General features: G+C 52.0%; 1 protein-coding gene across 8 annotated transcripts in view; it reads left to right on the forward strand.

Annotated features, from left to right (window-relative positions):
* The first annotated feature begins 142 nt into the window (after positions 1-142).
* Positions 143-21,759, forward strand: part of RPH3AL (rabphilin 3A like (without C2 domains)) — a 32,699-nt gene continuing 11,082 nt past the window's right edge. The window contains exons 1-7 of one of the 8 annotated variants that reach the window (XM_042026369.1): positions 164-222; positions 3,020-3,155; positions 6,971-7,081; positions 8,297-8,440; positions 9,976-10,105; positions 13,467-13,553; positions 20,793-20,973. In XM_042026369.1, the coding sequence (XP_041882303.1) occupies positions 7,005-7,081; positions 8,297-8,440; positions 9,976-10,105; positions 13,467-13,553; positions 20,793-20,973 (619 nt within the window). In that variant the 5' untranslated portion in view covers positions 164-222; positions 3,020-3,155; positions 6,971-7,004. Of the gene's footprint in view, positions 223-252; positions 2,794-3,019; positions 3,156-6,970; positions 7,082-8,296; positions 8,441-9,975; positions 10,106-13,466; positions 13,554-20,792; positions 20,974-21,759 lie in introns of those variants that run through there. The other 7 variants (XM_042026373.1, XM_042026375.1, XM_042026371.1 and 4 more) reach the window with 7 other exon arrangements.

The raw sequence follows: 21,759 nt of genomic DNA on the forward strand, positions 1-21,759 counted from the left end.
TCCTCTCCAGCCTCTCCCAGCGCACATCTGGCGGTGCCCGCATCCCCTCCAGCCTCTCCCAGCGCACATCTGGCGGTGCCCAGCGCCGCTCGGGGCCGCTCGGTGGCCAGCAGGGGACGCGCGGAGGGCGGGCGGGGGCGGGCGCAGGTGCGGCTCCGTTTCCGCCTCGTCCCGCCGGGGCAGCGGCTCCGCGGAGCGGCCGCGACTGAGGCCGGAGCGCAGGTGGGTGCGGGGGGCAGCGGCTCGGCTTTGCTCGGCTGAGCTGAGCCTAACTCGGCGCGGCTTGGGGCGCTCCGGGCGGAGTTGGAGCTGAGTTTCAGCGCTCGGCGCGCACCGGCTGTCGGGCACCTGTAGGAAAAGCGCCGTGCCCGGGATCCGTGGGTTCTGGGAATGGGGAGCAGCTTGGAGGGGCCCGGGGCACCCACAGCCGGGGCTCCAGGGGTGGGAGAGTTCCCGGAAAGGCTGCGGAGAGCGCTCCGGGAGCAGCTGGGTGATCGCCGGGATGTGTCCTGGGAGCCTGGGCTCCTCAAGGGAATGAACTGTAAGGGGCAAAGATGTGGAGGGAAACCAGCCGGAGATGGGAGGTGAAAGCCATGTGGGAAAGTTACCAGCCACGTCCTGCTTTTGGGAGCTGCTGTTGGGCTTGCGCGGGTTGTGAGGCGGGGGAAGCCACGTGCATTCCGTGGAAGATGGCGTGTCCTGATTTTTGGGCGCTCTGGGATGATGGCTGTTGTATGTGCGGGTAACAACGTCATGCTGTGCCCACCCTCGGGGTTTTTGGGGTGCTGCAGGTTGGCTCAGGTGCTCTCCAGCACCTGGTCAAAGTCCACGGCTTTCGTTCTGCTCCTAGCAACGATGACCAGGGCGATAAAAACCTTGGAGTGGCCACGGTTGTGGTGTTGTTCAAAGGATGCCTAAAACCAGTATTATGCCTTGAGGATGCTGAGAAAAGTTATTCCATCTTCCAGATGTGCTGGCAGGCCTGTGGCTCAGAGGAGAGGGAATTTTTGGCGAGGCCTGGCTGCTCAGCAGAGCTTCTCCACTGGCCACGAGCTGTTCTTTTCCTGGTTCACCCGAGGTTACCCGTGAAACTCCCTGGCACGTGGCTCTTCTGCAGGGGATTCCTTGACAAACGCTGGCCTGTGCTCAGCATTTCCCTCTGTCCGATTCTTTCTAAGAAACCTGATGCTTCTCTGGAGGCTGGGAGATGCCACACGCCAGCCTCGGGCCTCCCGAGCTTTTTAGCATATCAGAATAATGAAATGAGTTTCTCTAATTGGCCATTTAGATGCTAATTTGCTTCTCCCAGGCCTATGCCAGATCAACCTGCCCCAGAACGCGAGTCAGAGAGAGCCTGCTGTCTTCATGAATTATTCACTTTGCGTAACGCACCTGCCTGGCTGGGGATCAGGAGGAAATGGGTCCAAAGTCTGATAAATAAAGATACACCTTGGCAGGTGGAACCGTGCTGGCTTTCCTCCCCGGCATCAAGGGGTGCTGGGAGGCTGCTTTGCTTTGGCAAAACCTGTTTTTTTTTTCACAACTCACCATATCTCAAGTAGCCACACTAACAAGTGCCTCTCCTCAATAAAGGATTGTTGGTGCTGGATGTCGGCTTTCCTGCAGAGCTGATTTTATCTTCCCACTCACAGGACTGGCATGGATCTCCAGGGCATTGTATTTTAAAAGCTCTTTATAAATTCCTTCTTAAAAGCAGTTTGGCTTCTTATTGCTGCTGCCGGGATTGGGAAGCAGCTCTGGTGGGTAGGAAACTTCTTGGTTTTCCCCCCATACCTCATCCTCACACAGTTCTTTGCCAGCTTGGCCTTACACCATGAGGACACCTCCCAGCTGGTGTTTAATTTGGGCTGGGCCAACCAGAATGAGGATCTGAATGAGGTCGTCCCCATTTTGCTGGCTTAGACTGAGCTTTCATGGGGGGACAGACTGGGGAAAGTCTGTCTGATTGAGTCCTTAAGCTGCTGTCCCAAAGCTTTGTGGTGTTTGCTTGGGTGACGTGTTTTGGCTTGGGCTGCAGAGCTGCAAGTCAAGCCTGATCACAGTGGCTTCCCTGTGTCTCTTGGCTCCCCATGTGCTGCTGAGGGTTCATAAGGAATGGCAAAAGGCTGCTCCTCAGCCATGCCCAGGTGTCTCTCTGCCTGGCAGAGGTGCTGGGGATCTCCTGGCTCTGCTGTGCTCGTGCTTGCTGCCTGCTTAGCCCTTATAAAATCATTTTACAGCATTTTATTGGTGCCTCCAGCAGGCTCCTGCTGGAGGGGCTGACAGACTGCTGGATGTGGGTGTGAATGAGCAGTTCAAAGTGGTTTGTGTGTGAGAAGAACTTCTCTGAAGCCCTGATTCAGCCTTGCTCTGGCTCCACTTGGCCAGACCATCAAAGCCAAGTGCGCATCTTCCGCACGCTCCTACGGCCCCCAGGGCTTTTCTGCCACTTCAAACCAGCCATGTGCTTTGAAATACAGCCGTGGGGCTTTAAAACACGAGGGGGAGAGCGGTGTCTGGAGCAAATAACCTTTCCCTGCTGTGTCTGGGAGGAAAAGGGACCGGCTGGTGGGCTGGGTTAACCTTATCAGTGCCTGCCACTCATTTACCCTCTGTCATGGCAACACGAGCAAACACTCACTCAGTTGCCAAGGTTCCCCAGGGATAATGGGGTCTGGCAGGAGCAGGGAGTGATTACACTGCTTCCTTTGAGGGAGCAGCCGCTGGAAGGGAAAAACGGGCCAGCAGGTACCTGGGAATCCTGGGGGAGGTGACGCCCCAGGAGCAGGTGAGGTAATTGCACCGGCACAGCACAGCTTGGGAATTGGGAGCTTGGCTCTAGCTGACTGTTTAGTTTTGATTTTTTTTAAATGAAGTATTTAAAAAAAAATTGTCTAATTAATTTCCTATGAAAACAAATTAATCTAGGCACAAGCTGCTCAGCTGAAATAACCAGGCAAAGGAAAGCTGACTTTCAGGCCTCCTCATGGGCCTGGGTAGGACGTTTTTGTATTTGCAGGGCTCTGAGGAATTGATGCTTCGTGGGCACCCGTAATGAGCTGGTGCAGGCTGTGCTGTCACTGCATGAGGAGGTTTTTCTGCTGCCATGAGTGCCCCAGTGTCAACCCTTCAGCTTTAAGTTTGATGTAGTCAAGGTAAAGTCAACATGTCTGAGGTGGAGGAGTGGGGAAGGGACTTGGTGTAGTGAGATGATGCTGAAAAAGCAAGCTGGTAAATTCGGGGCAGGAAAAGGTTGAGGTTGTTAAATACAGAGCTGCAGGCTTGGTCAGGCCCTGCATGATCCAGGAATCTCTGGAGGCTGGGAGGGTGATCTGGATAAGCATTGCTGTGTTGTGCTTTGATCTTATATTCTTCTTTAAGCATCTGCTCTGGCAGCTGGTGAGGTGGCAAGTATGACCTGCTGTGTCTGTGCTCAGTTATTGAGGTACAATACATGATGTCCATGTTGATGTTCTGCTGAGAAAACCTGGCTTCCTTCTCAGAAATTCTTTGAAGAGCACCATGTCCGAGGGCTGTGTCTGCCTGCCATTGTTCCCTTTGCTCAGGCCCCACTGGAAAGCTTCTCCCTCCCAGACTGAAGTCATGTTCTCAGTTCTGGTTGCCAGAGTACAACTCTTATCGTGGAGACAGCAGAGACAGAGCCACGTCAGAGCTGCAGGCAGGGATGTGCTCGGTTCTGCATCCTCCAGGATGCTCCTGGCCCCACATGAAGGGTTGGCTCTGCAGGGCAGCGCTCCTCCCTCGTGCCAAGGGCAGCCAGGTGGACTCAGATTTAATGAGGTTTTGTTTCACATGACTTCCTCCATCACAGGAAAGGAATGAACAGGTGGAGTGGTTTTAAAGCAGGTCACAGAATATCAATAAGAGCTCCCCTTTGAATTCTGAATTCGGGTAAAATGCAGAATCTTGGAGTGGGAGGTTTTCTTTCTGTGACACTCAGTGCTTGTGCTTTGCTGTCAAACTGTGTGCAGGGCACTTGCAGGTGGGCCAGGAGCTGTGGATTTCTCTTGCTCTCTCACTGGTAGAGACTGGCTGCTTCTACCCCTCAGTAGTTTGTTGAGAGGAGAGGAAGACAGGGAGGGGATGGCTCGGTGCTTACGAGTATTTCTGAGACAGAATGCAGGACTGCACGAGGGGGATGTTTCACCACAGCCCATGGAAATGACTCCCCAGGCTGGCGTGGTGTTGCTATCTGGGAGTTCCTGGTTTCCCTGTACTGCTTGTCCTGTACTGAGATAAGAGGGAAGATGCTTCACAGCTTCCACTCCTCTGGCGTCATTCCCATGCCCATGAGAGACAGTCCTTTCCCTCCAGTCCTGCTTTCCCCCCAGCAGACTGTGCCCTGCAGTCCCATTCCTGTTTCCTTCTCCAAGGTGTGTCCCCACCAGGCTTCTTCCAGAGGCAAAGGTGCAAAGGCAGCAGCTCCCATCAGAGCAGACGGCACATCCCGGTGCTGCCGAAAGACAACGCTCCTGTAAATATTTCAGGGAATAATCTCTCTGAAGGCTCTTTTGGGATCTGATGGTTCTTCAGGCTGTGCTTTGTTTGCCTTCTCTCTTTGCAGATGCTGCTCAGGGAATGGTGGAGGACAGAAAGCGTATGCTGAGTAACAAGAGGCAAAAGACCATGACATTGCTTGTTTTTGTTCAGTCACGCTGAGCAAAGCTCACTGTGCTGTGAGGCTGGAGAATGCCTCGAAGCATCTCCTGAGAAAAATGCTCAGCTCATGTGCTCTATTCTGACTCGCCTTCAGCTCTGGTAGAGCAGATAAAGCTCTGTTGAGGAGGGGCAGATGCTTCCAGCACAGCTTTTGCCACCCTGGAAGCACAGCTGCTGGCAGAGCAAACTCTTCTGCCCTGGCTGTGCTGTGGGGCTCATCTCCAGCTCCAGCTTTTATTCCAAAGACCCCCCAGCCACCACAGGCTGCTTGCCTGGAGCCCTGCGTGGACACAGAGTGTGGGCTGTGCTATTCTTCAGGTGTTCCTGAGTGAGAGGGAGGAATACATGGTGCAGCTGAAGAGTAATTTAATATATGCATTTGTGTGGGGGGCTACATGTGCATATAATCCTGTAACCACACATCACAGGCTTGGGAAATCTCTGGAAAATCCCAGGTCAGCCATTCTGTGTGAAATTGTAGCTTCTCTCTGCTTCTAACCCAGGCCTGAGGGCGGGAGCCTCTGTGTTCCTTTGCTGTTCATGCCTGATTGCTCCCCGGTGTGTGAAAAGGCTGTAGGATGTGTGTGGGGAAGGTGTTCTCAGTGTTCTCTCCTCGCTTGAGATGGTGAGGCAGATTAAAAGAGCAGGAGGTGTTCTGGGACCGAATGGAAATGCAAATCCAGTGTGTGGCACTGAGCAGAGCGGGGAGAGCAGTCGGTGCCAGGGTTCAAGGATTTCTTTTAGGGACGGTCTCTTTCAAAAGCCATCACCTTGACTAACGCAGTAAAGGTTTAAAAAATCACGTGTGACACTTCTGTCTGTCCTTCCTTCAGCCCTGTTTCCTGCAGCTTTCCCATCTCCTCCATGCCTCACTTTGCTGAACAGTCAGTGCTGTTCTGAGCCTTCACCCTTTTCACACACATTTCTCCTCTTCCCTCCTGCCTGTTGCAAGCACTGCATTTTCAGATTCTTCCCCAGAAACTGGATGTTCAGAGAGGAGGGAACTGGTTCCTTGTTTGTAACTCTGGGGGCTGAGGTGGGGTTTGGCAGGAGGGAGCTGTCAGTTCTGTGCCACAGGTTGGCGTTTCTCTGCTGGGGGATGTGTGAGCTCAGCACAGGAGGGAGAGTTTGATGTGTGAGGGGGCCAAGGCCATCAGGCTGTGCCTGGCACAGCAGCACAGAGCTCTGCGTGGCAGCAGCAGATAGCAGGGGTAGGTACAGCCCTGCTGCATGAGCGTGCTGGGGTTTGAGACTGGGAAAAGTGTTTGCTTGGGAACTCCAGCACAGCTGGCAGGTGATACACCCTGCCTGCCGTTGTATCTGACTGCTGGGTGCCAACCAGCATTAAACACCTTATCTCTGCCCAGCAGGTACAGTTTCAAAGCTGGCGAGTGTCTGTGCTGGGGACAAGTATTAATACCTGGAAATTCATGCATTAGGGCTTGTGAGACACTCACTCTGCTGGAGAGCAAATCCAGCTGGTTAAAAGCTCTCTACATCAAGTCGAGTTTAGCATCCATTGAAATCTTTTGGCTGTACCTGTCCCTGGGTGCTTTCCATTCATCTGAGCTGCTGATAGGACTCAGAACTGCTCAGCTGCGGAGTCTCTTCGGAGGATGTTTCTCCCAGGAGCATCTGGAAGTTGGTTCTTGCTGCCTTTTCTGATCAGTTCAGTGGAATTTTCATTTCACAAGGAATCACTGGCGTGACCATGGTGGGGACAGGAGCCACAGCAGATCTGCTGCAAGAGGTGCTGTCTTAAGCATCAGAGAATGCAAACAAGCTGCTATTGTAGGCTGGAGTTATAAATATCAGGCTATTATGGAGGCAGTTTTAATGAAGGAAATGACTTGCCACTATTCATGCTGATTGTCGCGTGGGTTTTTGTTTGTTACCCCATTAAGAGGTTAAAAAAAAAGGCAACTGCAGCTTCTTTGTGTCCTTTGGAGTGGCTTTCTCTGTCAGAACTGCAGCGCTGGGGCTCTGGAGGTGGGGAGGCAGAGATTATTCTCACAGACAACGCTTTTCTCTAGTTTGAAATGAAAAATCAGGACTGACAAAGAGTGTCTGGCTTTTTTTTTTGGTTTTTTTTTTTTTGAGAGTATACCATAAAATCTAAACTTCCAGCCTTGCCTTCAAGGTACTTGGAGGTATGAGGTATTTATTGGCTTGTATTTTATGAGGATGATGATGGTATGTTTTTCTCTCTGTCTGTGGGTGAGAGTCTGTGTGCTGGCAGATCACTTCTGTTTGCTTTGCTGCAAGAGTGGCTGCTGTTCGCTTCTTTCAGGTGTGACCCTGCCACCCCTCCCCAGGCTGGGGCCATGGCTGACATGATTTTTGGCAGCGGGACGGGCCCCTGGGTTTGCCCCAACGACCGGCAGCTGGCCCTGCGAGCCAAGTGAGTGCTCCCCACCCTCCTCCTCCTCCTCCTCCTCCTCCTCCTCCTCTTCCACTCTCAGCTCTGCTCTGCCAGCTTTCCTGGTGTCTCTGTGCAGCGCTGGGCTCTTGGCCTCATCCTGCACCCATGGCAGTCCATCCCACAGCCCTCCCCTGGGTGATAGGAAGAGCTTGGAGGCAGCCTCAGATCTCTGCGGCACCCTAAATATAATTGATAGCATCCCCCAGCTGCCAGCACCTTTTTGTTTTAGGAACTTGTCATTTGATCTCATCTTCCCCTGAAGTTAAAATTACTGCATAACCTAAAGACTAAAAGGGTGGGGATGAGTCAAGCACTAGAGCTACATTTTTCTTGGATGCTTTCCTTCCCTGGCAGCGGGGTCTGTGCCACCTCTGCTCTTGCCTGAGCCCCTGGGCTCAGCTGCTGCTGCAGAGGGTTAGAAAATAGGGGAACACCCCATGTTTTGAGGGGGCTGCCTGGCTGGGAGCAGTGCACTCCCCTGGCACTTCCCCAGCCTGCAGAAAGCCTCAGCAAGACAGCTTTGCCTGAGGATGCGTTCTCCTTGCAGCCATAAGTTTATCCAGTGACCTCCAAACCCCTCCTGAATGGTAATTAATTAATTGAGCTGTGAAAGCTCCTGCCTGTCGCCAAGTGAGCCAAGGAGAAACATCAGCTGCTGCATGTGAGGCACAGAGGGTTTGCTGAAGTCCTTGTGTGAACCTGGGCTGGACCAAGGGAGGATGTTGCCAAATTTGTATTTCTAGGCATGCCCAGCGATTTGTGTCTTTGAACTGAGGGCATTAGGGATGTGGGACCTTCCAGGGAGGAGGGTGCAGGTGATCCCTGTGTTTGGGAGTCTGCTCTTGGCATTTGTGGTGCCAAGGGTGCCAGCGAGGGTGTCCCCAGGAGAGGCAGCCCAAGGGGCGCTGCTTCTCTTCATGGGCAAACAGGAATGTGGGCTCGGAGTGGGAAAATACAAACTGGAGCAGAAAGGGAGGTGAGAGGGCAAGGAGAGACAGCACAGCACTCGGTGCTGCTGGAAATGTGGTCAGAGAGAGGAGACTCCTGCTTTGGGCTTTAGTCATGGAACTGACTTCCCTGAGGGGACCCTCACGTGGGTCTGTGCCGGGGCAGCTTCGGTCTGTGGGGCAGGGCAGGGGTTTTGTGCTTTCCTTCCTTTCCCAGCTGAGTCCTGCCCTCCACCCCCTCCCACAGGCTCCAGACGGGCTGGTCGGTGCACACATTCCAGACTGAGAAGCAGAGGAAGATGCAGGCTCTGAGCCCGAAGGAGCTTGAGGTCATCCTGGGAGTCATCCGCAAGGCAGAGAGATTGGACATGGTGGAGCAGCAGCGCATCGGGTACGGTCACGTTCATTGTCCCCTTCCCTCCCAAGGAAAGGTCAGCACAGACAGGAGTGGCTCTCCCAGCTGCCTGAGCTCAGCCTCCATCACTCAGAGCATCCCTTAGGTCAGTGATTTTCCCCTCCCATGCTGCTTGTTTGGAGGTGACGACCATTGGGGAGGATGTCATGTTTTCCCTCTCTCTGAAGTCTTTTCATGCCTTCTTTGAGCCTTGGGGATTGCTGAGGCTGCAGCCCTGACACAGTCCCTGGAAAATGCGGACAGTGCTGAGGCAGTGGCTCTGGAAGAGGCAGGGAAGGTGCTGGGCTGGTGCACGGGTGGCTCAGGATCACTGCTGGCAGTGCAGTCAGGTTTTCCCTTGTCCGCACCAGGCCCCTGGGATTTTGCCTGGAGCAGAGAATGAGTTTATGTTCTAGTTGGCTGAGCCCTCTGGATGGGGTTTGCTAGCTTGAATTATTTAATTTACAGACAACCTTTTGCTGCTGCAGGTTCCTGTTTGTGCTCAGTCCTGCTGGAGGTCTGGCCTGAGCTATGTCTGTGATCGTCCTACACTGAGTGCCTTTAAAGCCGAGGAGTTGGGCAGCCCTGCAGCATTTCCAGCAGTGTTTGTGTTCATGAGACAGGAAACCCCTGGGACTCCCAGCCCATGGCCAGCAGGCCCAGCTTCCTGCTTCTCTGCTTCCCTGTGCAGCGCTCATTAGCGAGGGCTAATGAGAAGTGACAGCGATGTTTTTGTGATAAATGGGGCACCCCAGCAGCGGCCAGTGACCCTGAGCTGCAGCAAGTGCTACCCTTGCAGCTCCCATGGTGAAGCATTCTCTGAAATGCCTTTGTTCACTCCCAGGAGTTCTTTTGTGCTGGAGTCCAAGTCGAGGGTCATAAATCCAGTAATGATGGCTGGGTCTGGCTGTGCAGCCTGACCTCCCCACCACGGGCAGTACCTCCTTCAAACAGCCCTTGCTTTGCTCTCGGAATGGGCCCTTCCTGGTGGATGGGACATTAGCACTAATGAGAATGGGATTCATGGATAGCAGGATCGCTTCCTGCTGGTGCTGCTGCTGATAAATGGCCTGGCTGCTGCTGTCCCCCTCTACAGATGGAGGCCTGAAGGTTGCCAAGCAGTGATCTCATGGCAGAGCAACCTTGCTCTGCATGCTCTCCACACCCTGCATCCTAATTGCTTCTCCCGCCTTCCTCCCCTCTCCTAGCCCTGCTGTTGCAGACATTGTGCATGCTTATGTGCTTCCTGTCCTCCAAATGGGCTGTGGAACAGAGCAGGGAGCAGTTACTGGCACTCCTGTGCCATAGCCAGGCTCATTTTGGTCTTTGGACTTCAGTCTGGCCTTCCTGCTTCTGATGGGACGTGGGCACGGCAGTGCCTGCTGTGCTGCTTTCAGGGAGATGGAAAAATGGAGAGGGCTTGGCAGGTTTAACTCCTTTGCCTTCTCCCAGTGCTTTTTGACTTGCCCTGGTCTGAGCACTTAAAGCTTTTCCTGCAGTGCTGTGACTGCTGCTCTGCCTCTTGCCCGCAGGCGCCTGGTGGAGAGGCTGGAGAACATGAGGAAGAACGCGATGGGGAACGGCCTCTCGCAGTGCCTGCTCTGTGGGGAGATGCTGGGGCTGCTGGGCAGCTCCTCTGTCTTCTGCCAGGACTGCAAAAAGGTGGGTTTGGTCACACGTGCCTGTTCCTGGCAGCAGAACTCTCTAGGAAATGCCACCAGGCCCCTTGGAAGCTGGAGAGCTCTGCAAGGTTAACTGATTTTATTCTCATTGGTGCTGTCAGACCATCGAGTTTTCTCTTGCAGCCCGGGGATAGTAAGAGATTCCTCAGGATCCTGAAGTGCCTGAGGTGCACTCAGTGCTGGGATGGGCTGTGCCAGCCCCCTCTGCATCTCCCAGCTGGGGTTTGCAGAGTGGGACAAGGGGCAGAAATGTGCAGCCATCAGAGGTAACTCACAACAGAGCCTGTGAGCATTGCTGCTACTCACTGCAAGGTTTGCCCTGAGACCTTCCAAGAGGGCTCAAGTCCATCCTCAAGCTCCAAACCAGTGTAAGTTTTCCAGCCCTGTTCCTCAGGGACTGCCTGTGTTGTGTGCATTGTTGACAGGGAGAGCCCTGCTCTGCCAGCAGCCCAGGGATGACTCCTGCTGCTCTTGGCTCCACAGCCAAGGGGTTAATCTGTATTGCTGTGGAGATGATGATCTCCAAGGCAACCACCTCATCCTGCCTCTGCTGGGAGCCTGGTTTTCCTGCACTTGAAGCCCATCTTCCCCCCTGGGGAGTCACCTCTGGGAGTTCCTTCATCTCAGCGTGCTGCCTGTGGTGAGGTGAGGGCACCTGCTGGGCGCTGGAGTGTTCCTGACTGAGTAAAACCTGCTGCTTTGCCATGGGCTGGTTCATGCTGGCACCTCTGCCAGTTGGCACTGCTGGCTCTTGTGGGACACAGTTCTCGTGCAGAGCAGGCTGCTGTGAGCTCTGCTGCCGAGCAGGTTCCTCCACTGGAGCCTGTGCACAGAAATCGCTCGAGGGATGCAGGGATGATGCAGAAGATTCCTTCTAAGGCAGTGCCTGGGAAAGGAAACACAAATCTTAGAGCCCCCCTGGGTCCTAAACCACGGAGACAGCAGCTTTTAAGGAAGGGGTGTGGAAGGAAGCAGCAGTGGGGAGTGAAAGGTCTGGTTGGAATGAGAGCAGCTCTGAGAGCAGCGTGGTCTCTGTGTGCTGTGGAGAATAAAGGGCTGGTGGCTGGCAGGAGACTCTTGGCTGTTTCCTGTATTTCAGGCATGTGGAATAACAGGATGTGCTCTATTCCTGCCTTCTTCCCGTGGCAGTTCTGCTCCCACCTTGTCAGGAGCCAGCTAAGTCACGTTGCCACGGGGCTTTTATCCAACTTCCTGTGAACCCTGTACACTACTGAGGAGACAGAGGCTGCTCCAGACACTTCCCAGCCCTGTCCATTTGCAGGAGTGACCCTCAGCTGGTGGCACAGTGTGAGCCTGAGGCACTGGGAGGGCTGTGACCAGAAAACCCCAGAGAAAAGCTGGGGTTTTTTTCCCATTTTTTTAATGTTTATTCCCTTTTTGTCTGGAGTCTGTAGGGCAGTTCAGGAGCATTCACATCCAGGTTGATTTAAGTGAGATCCTGCTTTTCCAGGGTGCATTTTGCAGCTGCTTTCAGACTGGCTGCACTTTTCAGCTCTGTGCCAGCCCAAGGCAATGCTGCCTGGATGCCCTGAGCTTCTCCCCTTCTGCTTTTTAATGTTGTGGAGTGAACTCAGGGAACAGCCAACCCTTCAGCAGAGCACAGAGTGAACTGCTTGTTCCCTCTTGTCCAGAGATATCCATCACTCATGCAGCGCTGTGTGCAATAAGCAATTTGTCAGGGAATTGTGGACTTTTAAAGTTCATCTTTTTCTGGCAGGCACTGCTCTGTTACCGTGTCATTGCAGCCCATTTAATTCAATAACAGGAATTTGTAATGATGCACCTGAAACGCAGCAAAGAATTTACCTTCAGCAAGTCCCTTCTGCTGAGCTGAGGTCCTGCATTTCTGATGGGTCTTCTGAGTGCCACTTCCTGCTTTAAGAAGAATGCTTTTGGTATTAGTTTTTATTCTCTGGGAAATAACGGCTTTGTGGCAAGACAAAGGTGCGTGCGAAGCCAGATGTGTTAACAACAGCAGCAGTGAGACAAAGCCCAGCGTGCCATTTACCATGCAGAGGGGATTGATGTCATGTGGAAAAGGTGAAGGATGAGTGGGAGAAAGAAGTGCTTTGTTTTGTGTATAATGAGAAATGGGGCTGCATTTAACGCCCTTGATTTTTATGTCTGCTTCCGAGGGGTTGTGAGCGATGCTCAATTTCCCAGCGACTCTGCGGAGAAGGGGAGGAGGAAAACGCTGTTTTAATGTTGGGATGCTTCAGAATTCATGGCTGGGAGTAAAATCGGTTGGGAACTTCCACTAGAGGGAGCGTTTGAATGTGCTATCCGTGTGGGGATTGGGATGTTGGAGGGTATTTCAGGCTGAGCTGCTCCCTCAGGTTTTGCGTTGGGGGAGGGAGAGTTTGGGGTCGTTTAGGTGGTGCCTGTAATTGAATCTGCAAATCCCCCTTGGCTTGGGGAGCACCATGTTGAGGGTTGATGCACCAGACCCAACAGGTTGTTCATTATTCCTCTGGGAGGATGAGGATGGGGGCAGGAATAGTGGGGTGGAGGAGATGAGACCTTCATCCCTGGACACAGGAGCAGCCTGGTGTGGGGGACATGTCAAACCTTACCTGGGGACATCCAGCCCTCGTGGTTTTCCTCTCCTCTTGTGAGTGGCTTTTCCTCTGTGAGGATCAAAGGTTTCATCCAATTTCTCATTCAAGCTGCACGCCAGGGCTGATAGGCATCAGCTTCATTATGTAATGTTGGGTGATTCAGGTTGTAAATGGCTTGGAATGCCAGCAGGGACTTGAAAGTTCCCTCGTGCAGCAATAAAGGCTGTGCAGAACCAGCAGACATTCAGGAAATGTGTGGAACCGTGGCCATGCCCACTTCCTAAACAGCCACAGATCAAGGAGAGTGTGCTGAGCTGGGGGGGAAGATGTGGGATTTAAGACCAGGGGTGTGAGGGGAGGGAGGAGAACATTCCCAGCCTTGCACTTGTGCCTGGTTACAGCTGCTTTCCACGCCACAGGGGCTGGGGGGTAGGATTTAGGGGAGTAAAAAAGCTGCTCTGGAAGTACACCTGTGGGTGGTGGGGTTGGATTTGTTCTTCTTCTCAGCTCTCTTCCTACCCTGAAGTCAAGGGCTGTGCTGTGGATTTGTCTTAGTCTCAGACAGACTTCAAGCAGCTTCCTACAGTCAGCGGTTCTCCAGGATAAACAGGAAAATTGTGCCATGGTTTAGGTTTCTAAGGAAAGCAAAGCAGAGCTGTTGGAGCAGGGGTTTCTCAGCCTCCTCTCCCCCAGGGGCTGTGGGGAGCTGCTAACACCACTTTTTTCCCCCCTTTTTTCTTTTTTTCTCTCTCCTTGTTTCAGAAAGTTTGCACCAAGTGTGGGATAGAAACTGTTGGAGCCCAGAAACGCCCTCTGTGGTTGTGCAAGATCTGCAGTGAGCAGAGAGAGGTAAAACACAGCTGTGGGGAGATGGGGCTCAGCAGCGTCCACCTGCCCACCCCAAATCTGTGCAGAGTGTGTGTGGGCTCTTCCCTGTGCCTTGGAAGGCAGAAAATGGCATTTGGGAGGCTTGGCTGGAGGCCAGGCAGGCTCAAACACACACAGTGGTGACAACTTTGTTTTATGAGGGGGTGAAGGAGAAAAACCACACCTGGAGCCTGGCTTTGTGGGGTTTCTCTAGCTCTGGCCATAAAGAGACTGTTCCCTTACACGCTTTCCCTCCTCACTCTGTGGCAAATAAACTTGGCTAACTGGTTTTTTTAAATACAGCTTGAGAGATGTAGAGCATAACTGCAATATTTGTCCCACTAAAAATAACTAGGATTGCAGCCTTTAAATCTGTTTTCCTGCCTGCCTGCAAAATCCCATAACTTGCCAGTGTGTGAGACTTCTAATGCAGGTCTCTAAATTTTTATATCCTTCATCCTTGACTTTACACTGCAAAAAAAACCTAGTAATGGGCTGCCTCAATTCTTGTCTGCCAGCCAGCATCCACCAACTTCAGGGCTCGTTGCTCTGTGCTGAAGAGAGGCCTGTGAATTTGTTCTGTGATTACAGACGGATTTTCACTTGTTCCCATCAATTTATTTTGGGCTTTCACTTGTGGTCCTTGAGCATCAATCCAGTCCAGCTATTTCTGACCAGTGTAACCTGGGTGCTCTGCTAAATCAAGTTTTGAAGTATAGTGAGAGCGTTTGTGCAGGTGTTGGAGGTGCTGAATATATTTTTTTTTGTATTAGTTGTGGAAACTTTGCATTGCTTAGGTTTTACTTTGGAGGGTTTTTTTTGTGTGGGAGCACTCACAAAATCAGTGTTCAGGTAAGATGAGGGATGCATGGATGCAGCTGGTCTTTAAATTAGCAGCAGCAGTGTGGGTAGGGCAGGAGGAGAGCATTCCAGCTCCCTGGATTTTGATAATAATTTGATACACTGAATCATCCAGATGTTTTGAATTCCAGATAGAGATCCCAAAATAGAGAGCGAGGCAGGTGCAGGTATTCTCTGCAAGGAAACACAGGGACTAAAATTTACTTTATTTCTTTTATTCTGTTTTGGTTTTTTTAAATCTCTCTGTACCACTGTGGGAGTTTTTCCTATTTCTTAAAAAAATGATAAGTAACCTGGTCACTGGACAGAGAATATTAACGTGTCCAGCACATGTTATGTGTGGTCAGAGTGTGAGGGTATGATAACCTTCAGCACTCACTCTGTGAGTCCTGAGATACAGCCAAAGTGCATCCCTGATGAAAATGGATGGACCTTTCCTTCTCAGACTAAATTGTAGCCTCAACTTGCCTCTCAACCCTTAGCTTTTCCTTTATTTTTCAATTCCCTTTAAGGTGGGTTCAAGTCTGTCTCCTTTCTTGTTTATGCTAGTGCTGCTGCCCTGAACAGGAGAAGGTTGGAAGGGTCACAGTGTGGGCACACAGACATCAAATCATACATCCCCTCTGTCTTCCCACAGGCCCTGCCTTTATTTTGAGGGATTTGGGAATTGAGAATTAGCAGAAGCCTTGGGGCATGTCAGCCAGTGCAAGGAAGTTGAGGCAAATCAGGATAAATGCCTGGAAATTGGCTTTGATGGGTGGCTTTGGTCTTCCCTAAGTGTTTGAGGAACAGGGATCCAGGCAGGGAGCTTCAGGAATGCACTGGAGCACTGGTGGAGTAAAAAATCAGTATCTCCCTTCCTCTGTCCCCTTCTCAAAGTGACTTTAGCCACTGTGGCCCACCAGCATCTCAGGATGGTGGGGCTGGACATTCCCATGCACCAGCTAACAGCTGCAGTGGGTGGCATTGTCCACACATCTTCCAGGTTATTATTTATCCCTGCAGGCTGGATTTAAACCAGCGTAAGTTTGTGACACGTGGTACCTGTCACCCCCTTCTGCTGCGTGGACAACATCAGTGCTGGCCTCGGTTGTGATTAAATAACCATCCTGCCTGGGTGAAAATGAACACCAAAGCTGTTGTTTACAGCAGTTCTCCAGTCAGAGTCGAGTGCTTGGTGCCCACAGATCCCTCTGGGAATCCCAGCCTCAGCCACTCGGAAGCTTTCTCTGCTGCTTTCTGTTTCCTTGAAAACCTCCCCTGGGAAGGCTGTGCTGCATAGCGATGAGGAACGAGTTGCTCTGACACTGTCTTATTTCTGGAGAGTGGAGGCGATGAATGGGCTCTGCCTGCTGTTTCCCGGGATTCTGACTGCATCCCAGCCATCCCGAACAGAGCAGCATCGGGATGTGCAGGGCCAGGGTCTCCCAGGGGCCAGGAGGAGCTGGGAGGAAAGTGCTGTGTTCTGGCAGAGCCTGGATGTTCCTGCTGGCAAAGGGAACGTCCCCAGGGACCCACAGGCACCCCCCACACCAAATATATGAAATAGACCTCACCTGCCTCAGGCCAGAGCCACATGTCCCAGCAGTTTCCAGAGGGAGCTGATGGAAACCCCTCCTTTGTTCTTCCAGGATTCTGTGGATGTTTTTCTTTGCAACGTCTTTGGATGGCAGTGGAATTGAGGATGATGTGGATTGTGGCTTAGTGTTCCTGCAAGCAAGGGTAGAAGCAAATCCAGCCACACTCACGTTTTCTTTTGAGGGCAAGAATCTCCCTTCCTCCTTCCCTCCTCCTCGTGCCACACTGCCTGTCCTGGCTGTGATCTTGCTTTGCCTTTCTGCACACAGAGTGTGGAGGGCTGATCCTCCCTAGGTCAGTGCTGCTCCTGCAGGGATGCCGTGGGGAGGTCGGGGGTGCTGATCCCTGGCTGCAGCCAGCACTGGCTGTGGGTTTGCAGTGAAACTCCCCCGGGAATGAGATGCCAGGGCAGGAAGGGAGCAGCTCCTGCGGTGCACAGGGCTCGTTGCAGCAGCTGTCAGAGCAGCAGAACGTGCCTGGCAGGAGTGGTGGTGGGTAAATACACAGCTGGAATGATTCCCTGCTGCCAGGCCTCTGGCAGAGCACAGTAACAGCACGGGCAGCAGTGCCCATGCTGAATTAGCTGTGTGTGGCCGAAATCTGCCTCTCACCTCCTGGCCTGAAGGGGAAAAGGGATCTGCTGGGTTTTGTCAAATCCCTGCCCAGCCCTTTAACTCTCTGCACAGCCTTATTTTGACTGATCCCACCAGGTTCTGCAGAGCACCTTCCTGAATTACCCCTTTATATATATAATTTTTTAAAAATATATATCCATAATTAGCGATGCTATCATTGTAATTAAAATCCTCTTGGAAGCACTCGTGCACATTTACATTTGAATTGACACATCTAGAACTGTAGGGATCATGAAAGCGATTTCGGTGGGGTGGGGGGAGAGATTTTTTTTTTTAAACTCCCTCGAATATGAAAGAGAGCGTCAGCTACCAGGGACAAGTTAAAAGTTTGAATTTGCCCCCTCTGCTTCGCTTTCCTTTAATTCCTTCTCCTTCACTACACGGCATTTTCATGGCTGCCTGCATTCCTCAGTTTATCCCAACAAACCACACAGGGGAAGAAGATTTTTGCGCTGGAGGAACGGAATCGTCTCCTCCCCTTTTGCCCCCGGGGCTTCCCTTTTCACTTACCCACTCCTACCACTTGGAACATTGTAAAGCAGCATAGCTCGGGGTTATTCCTGCCTGGCATGACGATTTCCTGGCAAAACATCCCACGGATGGAGAGGGGTGCTTATTTTGGGCGACTCTGGATCGACATCGGAGCGCTGTGCACCTGTTTGCAATTGAAAGAACTCATCAATAGCCTCTGCCGTATTATTTTGGGGGTGGCAGCGAGTAGTTAGACTCAAAATAGTGTCCTCTAGAATAGAGCCACGGGGGGAAAAAAAAGAGGCCTGATTGAAAGGGGGATGATAAATGGTTGAAGGCTGGCAGCCAGTGCAGCTCGAGAAGCGTCGGGGTCAGGGGGGCGATAGATTTTGCTATTCCGGAAACAAAGCCCCGAATGGTAATTTCAGTGCCTTTTAATTTCCTTCATCCTCAAGTGCTGAATGTGGGAGTTGACAACAGATTGCTGTAAATAATGTAATTGGAAATCTCTGTGTTATGGAAAAGCAGATGAATGCAAATAACGAGGCTGAAGAGCGTTCGCTCTTTCTGCGCTGCCAGTGGTGTTTGCAGCGTGCCAGGGCCGTGCTGGAGAGCTGGGACAAAGTGGCTGTGTGGGAATGTGCTGCAGGCAGGGGCTGCCAGCAAGGTCCTCCCGGGGTGGCTGCATCTGCAGGTGCCTTTTTCTTTGCTGTAGCCCACGAGAAGCTGCTTCCCCACCTTTTGGTCTTTGCTGCTATCAGCATGGGAAGCTAAACGTGGTGGTTTTCCTCTCACCAAGCTCGGGCTGCTGTGAAGGAAGGGGCTGCAGGATGGGAACAGCTCCTGCATGGCACGAGCAGGAGGTGGTAGAGCAAAATGTGGCTTTGCAGCAAAGATCCTTCCCTAAGCATCTCTGTTTAGGGGATGTGGTTTGGTGAGGAGATCTGTGGGGAGGCTGCGAGTGTTTGTTATGATTCCCTCAGCTGTGATCCATCTCTTTATCAGCAAGCCCTAATCTTTTGCCTGTTCAGGAGCTTGTTTTAGCACTTGTATGCTTGGGAAAGTTCGACCAGCAACGTGGGTTTCACCAGGGCCCAGTGATTCTCTGTTAGGTCCCATTTTCAGGCTGCACTCGATGAAAATGCTCGATAAAATCCCCATCTGCTTCTACATGTGTCACTCTAGAGCTGCAATGATGGCTCGATGCAACTTTAATGGGAACATTATCAGGGTTATAAAAGGCATTTATCTGTCGTGGCCACGGCTGTCCCTCTCCCTGGTGAAATTCCAGCTCCACGCAAACTCAGACTGCCGTGGGGAACAAATTTTGCCTTAACGTGAACTGGTGGGAGCAACATCCTCCCCTCCTTGGCAAGAGTAAACTGCTCATAGACAGGAATTTTATTCTCAAGGCTCTGTTACAGATTTATTAATTTAAAATCAAGCAAGAACTTTGCTGTCAGGCCACTCTGGCCATCAATCAAATGCCATCAATAGCAGTCAGCAACATCGACCTGTTTTGATCCAAGGATGCTCAAACTGCCCCCTGTGCCCATGTGCAGAGCAGGACGTGATCCGTGGTCCTTTGGGATGGGCTGTGCTGCAAAGTGCTGCAAACCTGGAGGGGCAGAGGGACTGAATCCATACAGGGGAGAGCATCTTGCTGCAGCTGTTTTTGAGCTGATTTCAAAACAATTTCACTGCTGCCATAATAGGACCAAACTCTATTAGAAGCACCAATTTAAAGGGAATATGTATGCAGAGAATCAATTTTATAGTAGTGTTACCACATCAGATCTGGGTGTATGATGTCATTAACTCTTTCTGTAACTACTTGCTTTGGGGTAGTGAGAAACCTGGGGGTGACCAGCCTTTGCTCCAGCCATCCATGCTGTGTCTGATTGGTTTTATGGTGTGCCTAAATTGGAGCTCGCCTGAAGATAATAGGTCTCTCCAGTGCTCCAAATTAAATTACAGATGTTGCAAGGTCTGTTCAGAGAGTGGCTGCACCAGAGGGCTGTTTCCTCCCCAGCAGTTTATCCAGGGAAGCTGTGTGTGCACCTGATTCCCAGTGTGTGTCAGGGATGGACAATTTCCACCGGCTGCCAGCGCTGTCCCTGTTCTCCCGCTGTGCCCCATGGGTGCAGCTGCTCCCGAAACCTCCAGCCTTCCTCAAGGAGCTCAGGGCTTGCCCAGCCTGCAGCTCCTACCTGGGCCATGCTTACCTGAGCTGCAGTGGGCTGAGTGCTGTGCAGAGATGTCTGTCCCACACTTCAAAAATCTCTTGCATTTCCTGATCCTAGGAAACCAGAGCCTGTTCCTGCAGGGTCCCTGTGCTGTTGTACACACTGTACCAACTGCTGTGCAGTCCCCACATGCCAGCAGAAGGGACAGAAGGAGCTGTGTCAGCCTGTGCCTGCCTGGCTGGGTCACTTTGGCTGTTGGCACAGAGGAGAAGGAGCTGCCAAACCCACTCTGTAGAAGAACAACTTGTAGTGTTGGGAAACTGGCTTCCCAGCTTTTTGCCTGGAAGGCAGACTCACCATCCTGCTGGGTGGTTACCCAGCAGGAAAACGTTGGTGTAGCTGCAGGATGCTCTCACCTCGTGGTTTGCAGATCCTGCTGTAATGCACGAGCCTCTCCTTGCACGTGTGCTGGGTCACAGAGGTGTTTGCTTTCTTCTGCTGGCTGCTCTTCTTTTAGAAACCATATTACCAGGTCCCCCTCTGAGTTCAGATCACCTGCACTTGGCTTTCAAGACCCCAAACACAGAGATTTGAGCTCTCTGGACTGGGAACCAGGCAACCATCAGTGTCACGGTGCTGCTTTTTGTGCCTGCATGAGAACAACTCCTGAATGCCAGGTGTTGTCCTTGCCCTCTGCTTTGATTAAGCTCTAAAGGAAAAATGCAAATGTATTGCTGCAATTGGGGATATCTGCATTTGCACCCACTGCCATCATGATGAATCTGTGGGTAAAACGCTTTGGGAACTTGGAGTGGAAACGCTGATGATCTCCTTCGCTCTGAACAGAAATGCAAGAAATAAAAAATGATATTTTTACTATGTTAACTTATTTTTTGCCCTGGCTGCATCATTAGCTCATTATCAGGCTGCTGGAAGGCACACAAGAATTAGGTTTGTAGGAGGCCATTTCTCCTTGTCTGAGCTGCCACCCTTCTCCCTTCCCCTGGCTTACAGCAGGCTTTATATTAAATATACTTAATAGAGTGCCTTCATCATAAGCTGCATTAAAGCTAAATTGGAGAGGAGAGGCTGTTCTTACAGGAGCTATTACAGTTTAGTGCTGGAGGTCCATTTCCTGCTGCAGGTTCAGGTTATTTGAGTGTCGTTCTCGTTCTGGGGTTTTCAAGCTCGTTACACGATCTGGCTTGGCCTGAATTGCTCTGTGAGATGAACACTGAGGCTGTGCTGTTGGTACGAGGCAGCACTTGTGCCATCACCTTCCTTCAATCTGTACCTGCTGCTTCTTCACAGCTGGGGTTTTGTAGCTGTGGAAAGAGGACAGAGATGAGTCTGGGCTGACAAGGATTGGGGAGGAATTTGGGGTCAGAGGAAGTGGCTGGGCCAAACTTGGTGGGGAGTTCATTTTGTCGTGGCTGTGCTCTCTTGCTGTACAAACCCAGCTTGAGCTGTCACATCTGTGTCTCTGGCAGGTCTGGAAGAGGTCTGGGGCGTGGTTCTACAAAGGGCTGCCCAAGTACATCACGCCCTTGAAGAGCAGCGCTGGCAGCAAACCCCTGGAGCTGCAGCCACAGCCCTGGCAGGGCGAGGCGGCCGTGCCGGAGCCCGAGAGCGTCAGGAGCAGCCGCTCCTTCACCTGGGCCAGGGGAAAAGGTTGGTTGTCCCACCCAGGAAGCAGGTGGGAGAAAGACCTGGCTTCTCCTGCTGCTGGCAGCATCCCAGTAATCAGGGAAGTTCTGTGTTGGAGGTGTTATCCCTCAAGGTGTGGTGTGTTTCTCACGTGGATGTTGGAGTTGGTGCTGTGGTGTGTTTTTTGAGGATTCACTGATATTTAAGTGAGTGCTGATGGCCCTGACTTGTCCCAGTCCTCCTGGACTCCCCATCCTTCAGTCCACCCCTGCTTTCCTCCATTCCTTGTAGCCCCCACTGTTTTTCTGGGATGAGCCATGGAGCAGACACCTGCCTGCAGTCACAGCCCAAAGAGCTGCTCCTGGTGGACATCACTGTGCAGCCAGGGCTGACCCAAGGCTGGTCTCATTCCCTCCCTGCTTGGGGCTACCTGCTCCTGGCTTCTGCTGCTCTGCTGGGCAGATTCCTCAAGTCACTGTGAGCTGAGTTAGAAATTGCTCTGCCAGCATGTGAGTGCTGCAGAATCAGAGCTGCTGCCAGTCTGCTTTGATTTCTCTTCCCTTGTCTCTGTGTGGATTAGCAGAACTGTCTGGCCTCTCTCCCCTTCTGTCTTCTGCTGTTAGATCCCCTCAATTGGAGAAGATCTGTTGAGTGAACCAGCTGCGTGCACTCTTCCACTTATCAGAAGTGCAGGGGGAAATAACCTTTTAATAAAGAAATCTCAGGAGACTTGGGTTTACAAACCTTCCCTTCAGGGCCCAGCTAAGAAAGCACTCCCAGCCCTACTGTAACTTTTGTAATTAAAGACAA

Source organism: Corvus kubaryi, unplaced genomic scaffold (genome assembly GCF_017639235.1).
Source record: "Corvus kubaryi isolate FWS band 111438036 unplaced genomic scaffold, C.kubaryi_AGA036_p1.0 37284, whole genome shotgun sequence".
NCBI classification, from domain to species: domain Eukaryota; kingdom Metazoa; phylum Chordata; class Aves; order Passeriformes; family Corvidae; genus Corvus; species Corvus kubaryi.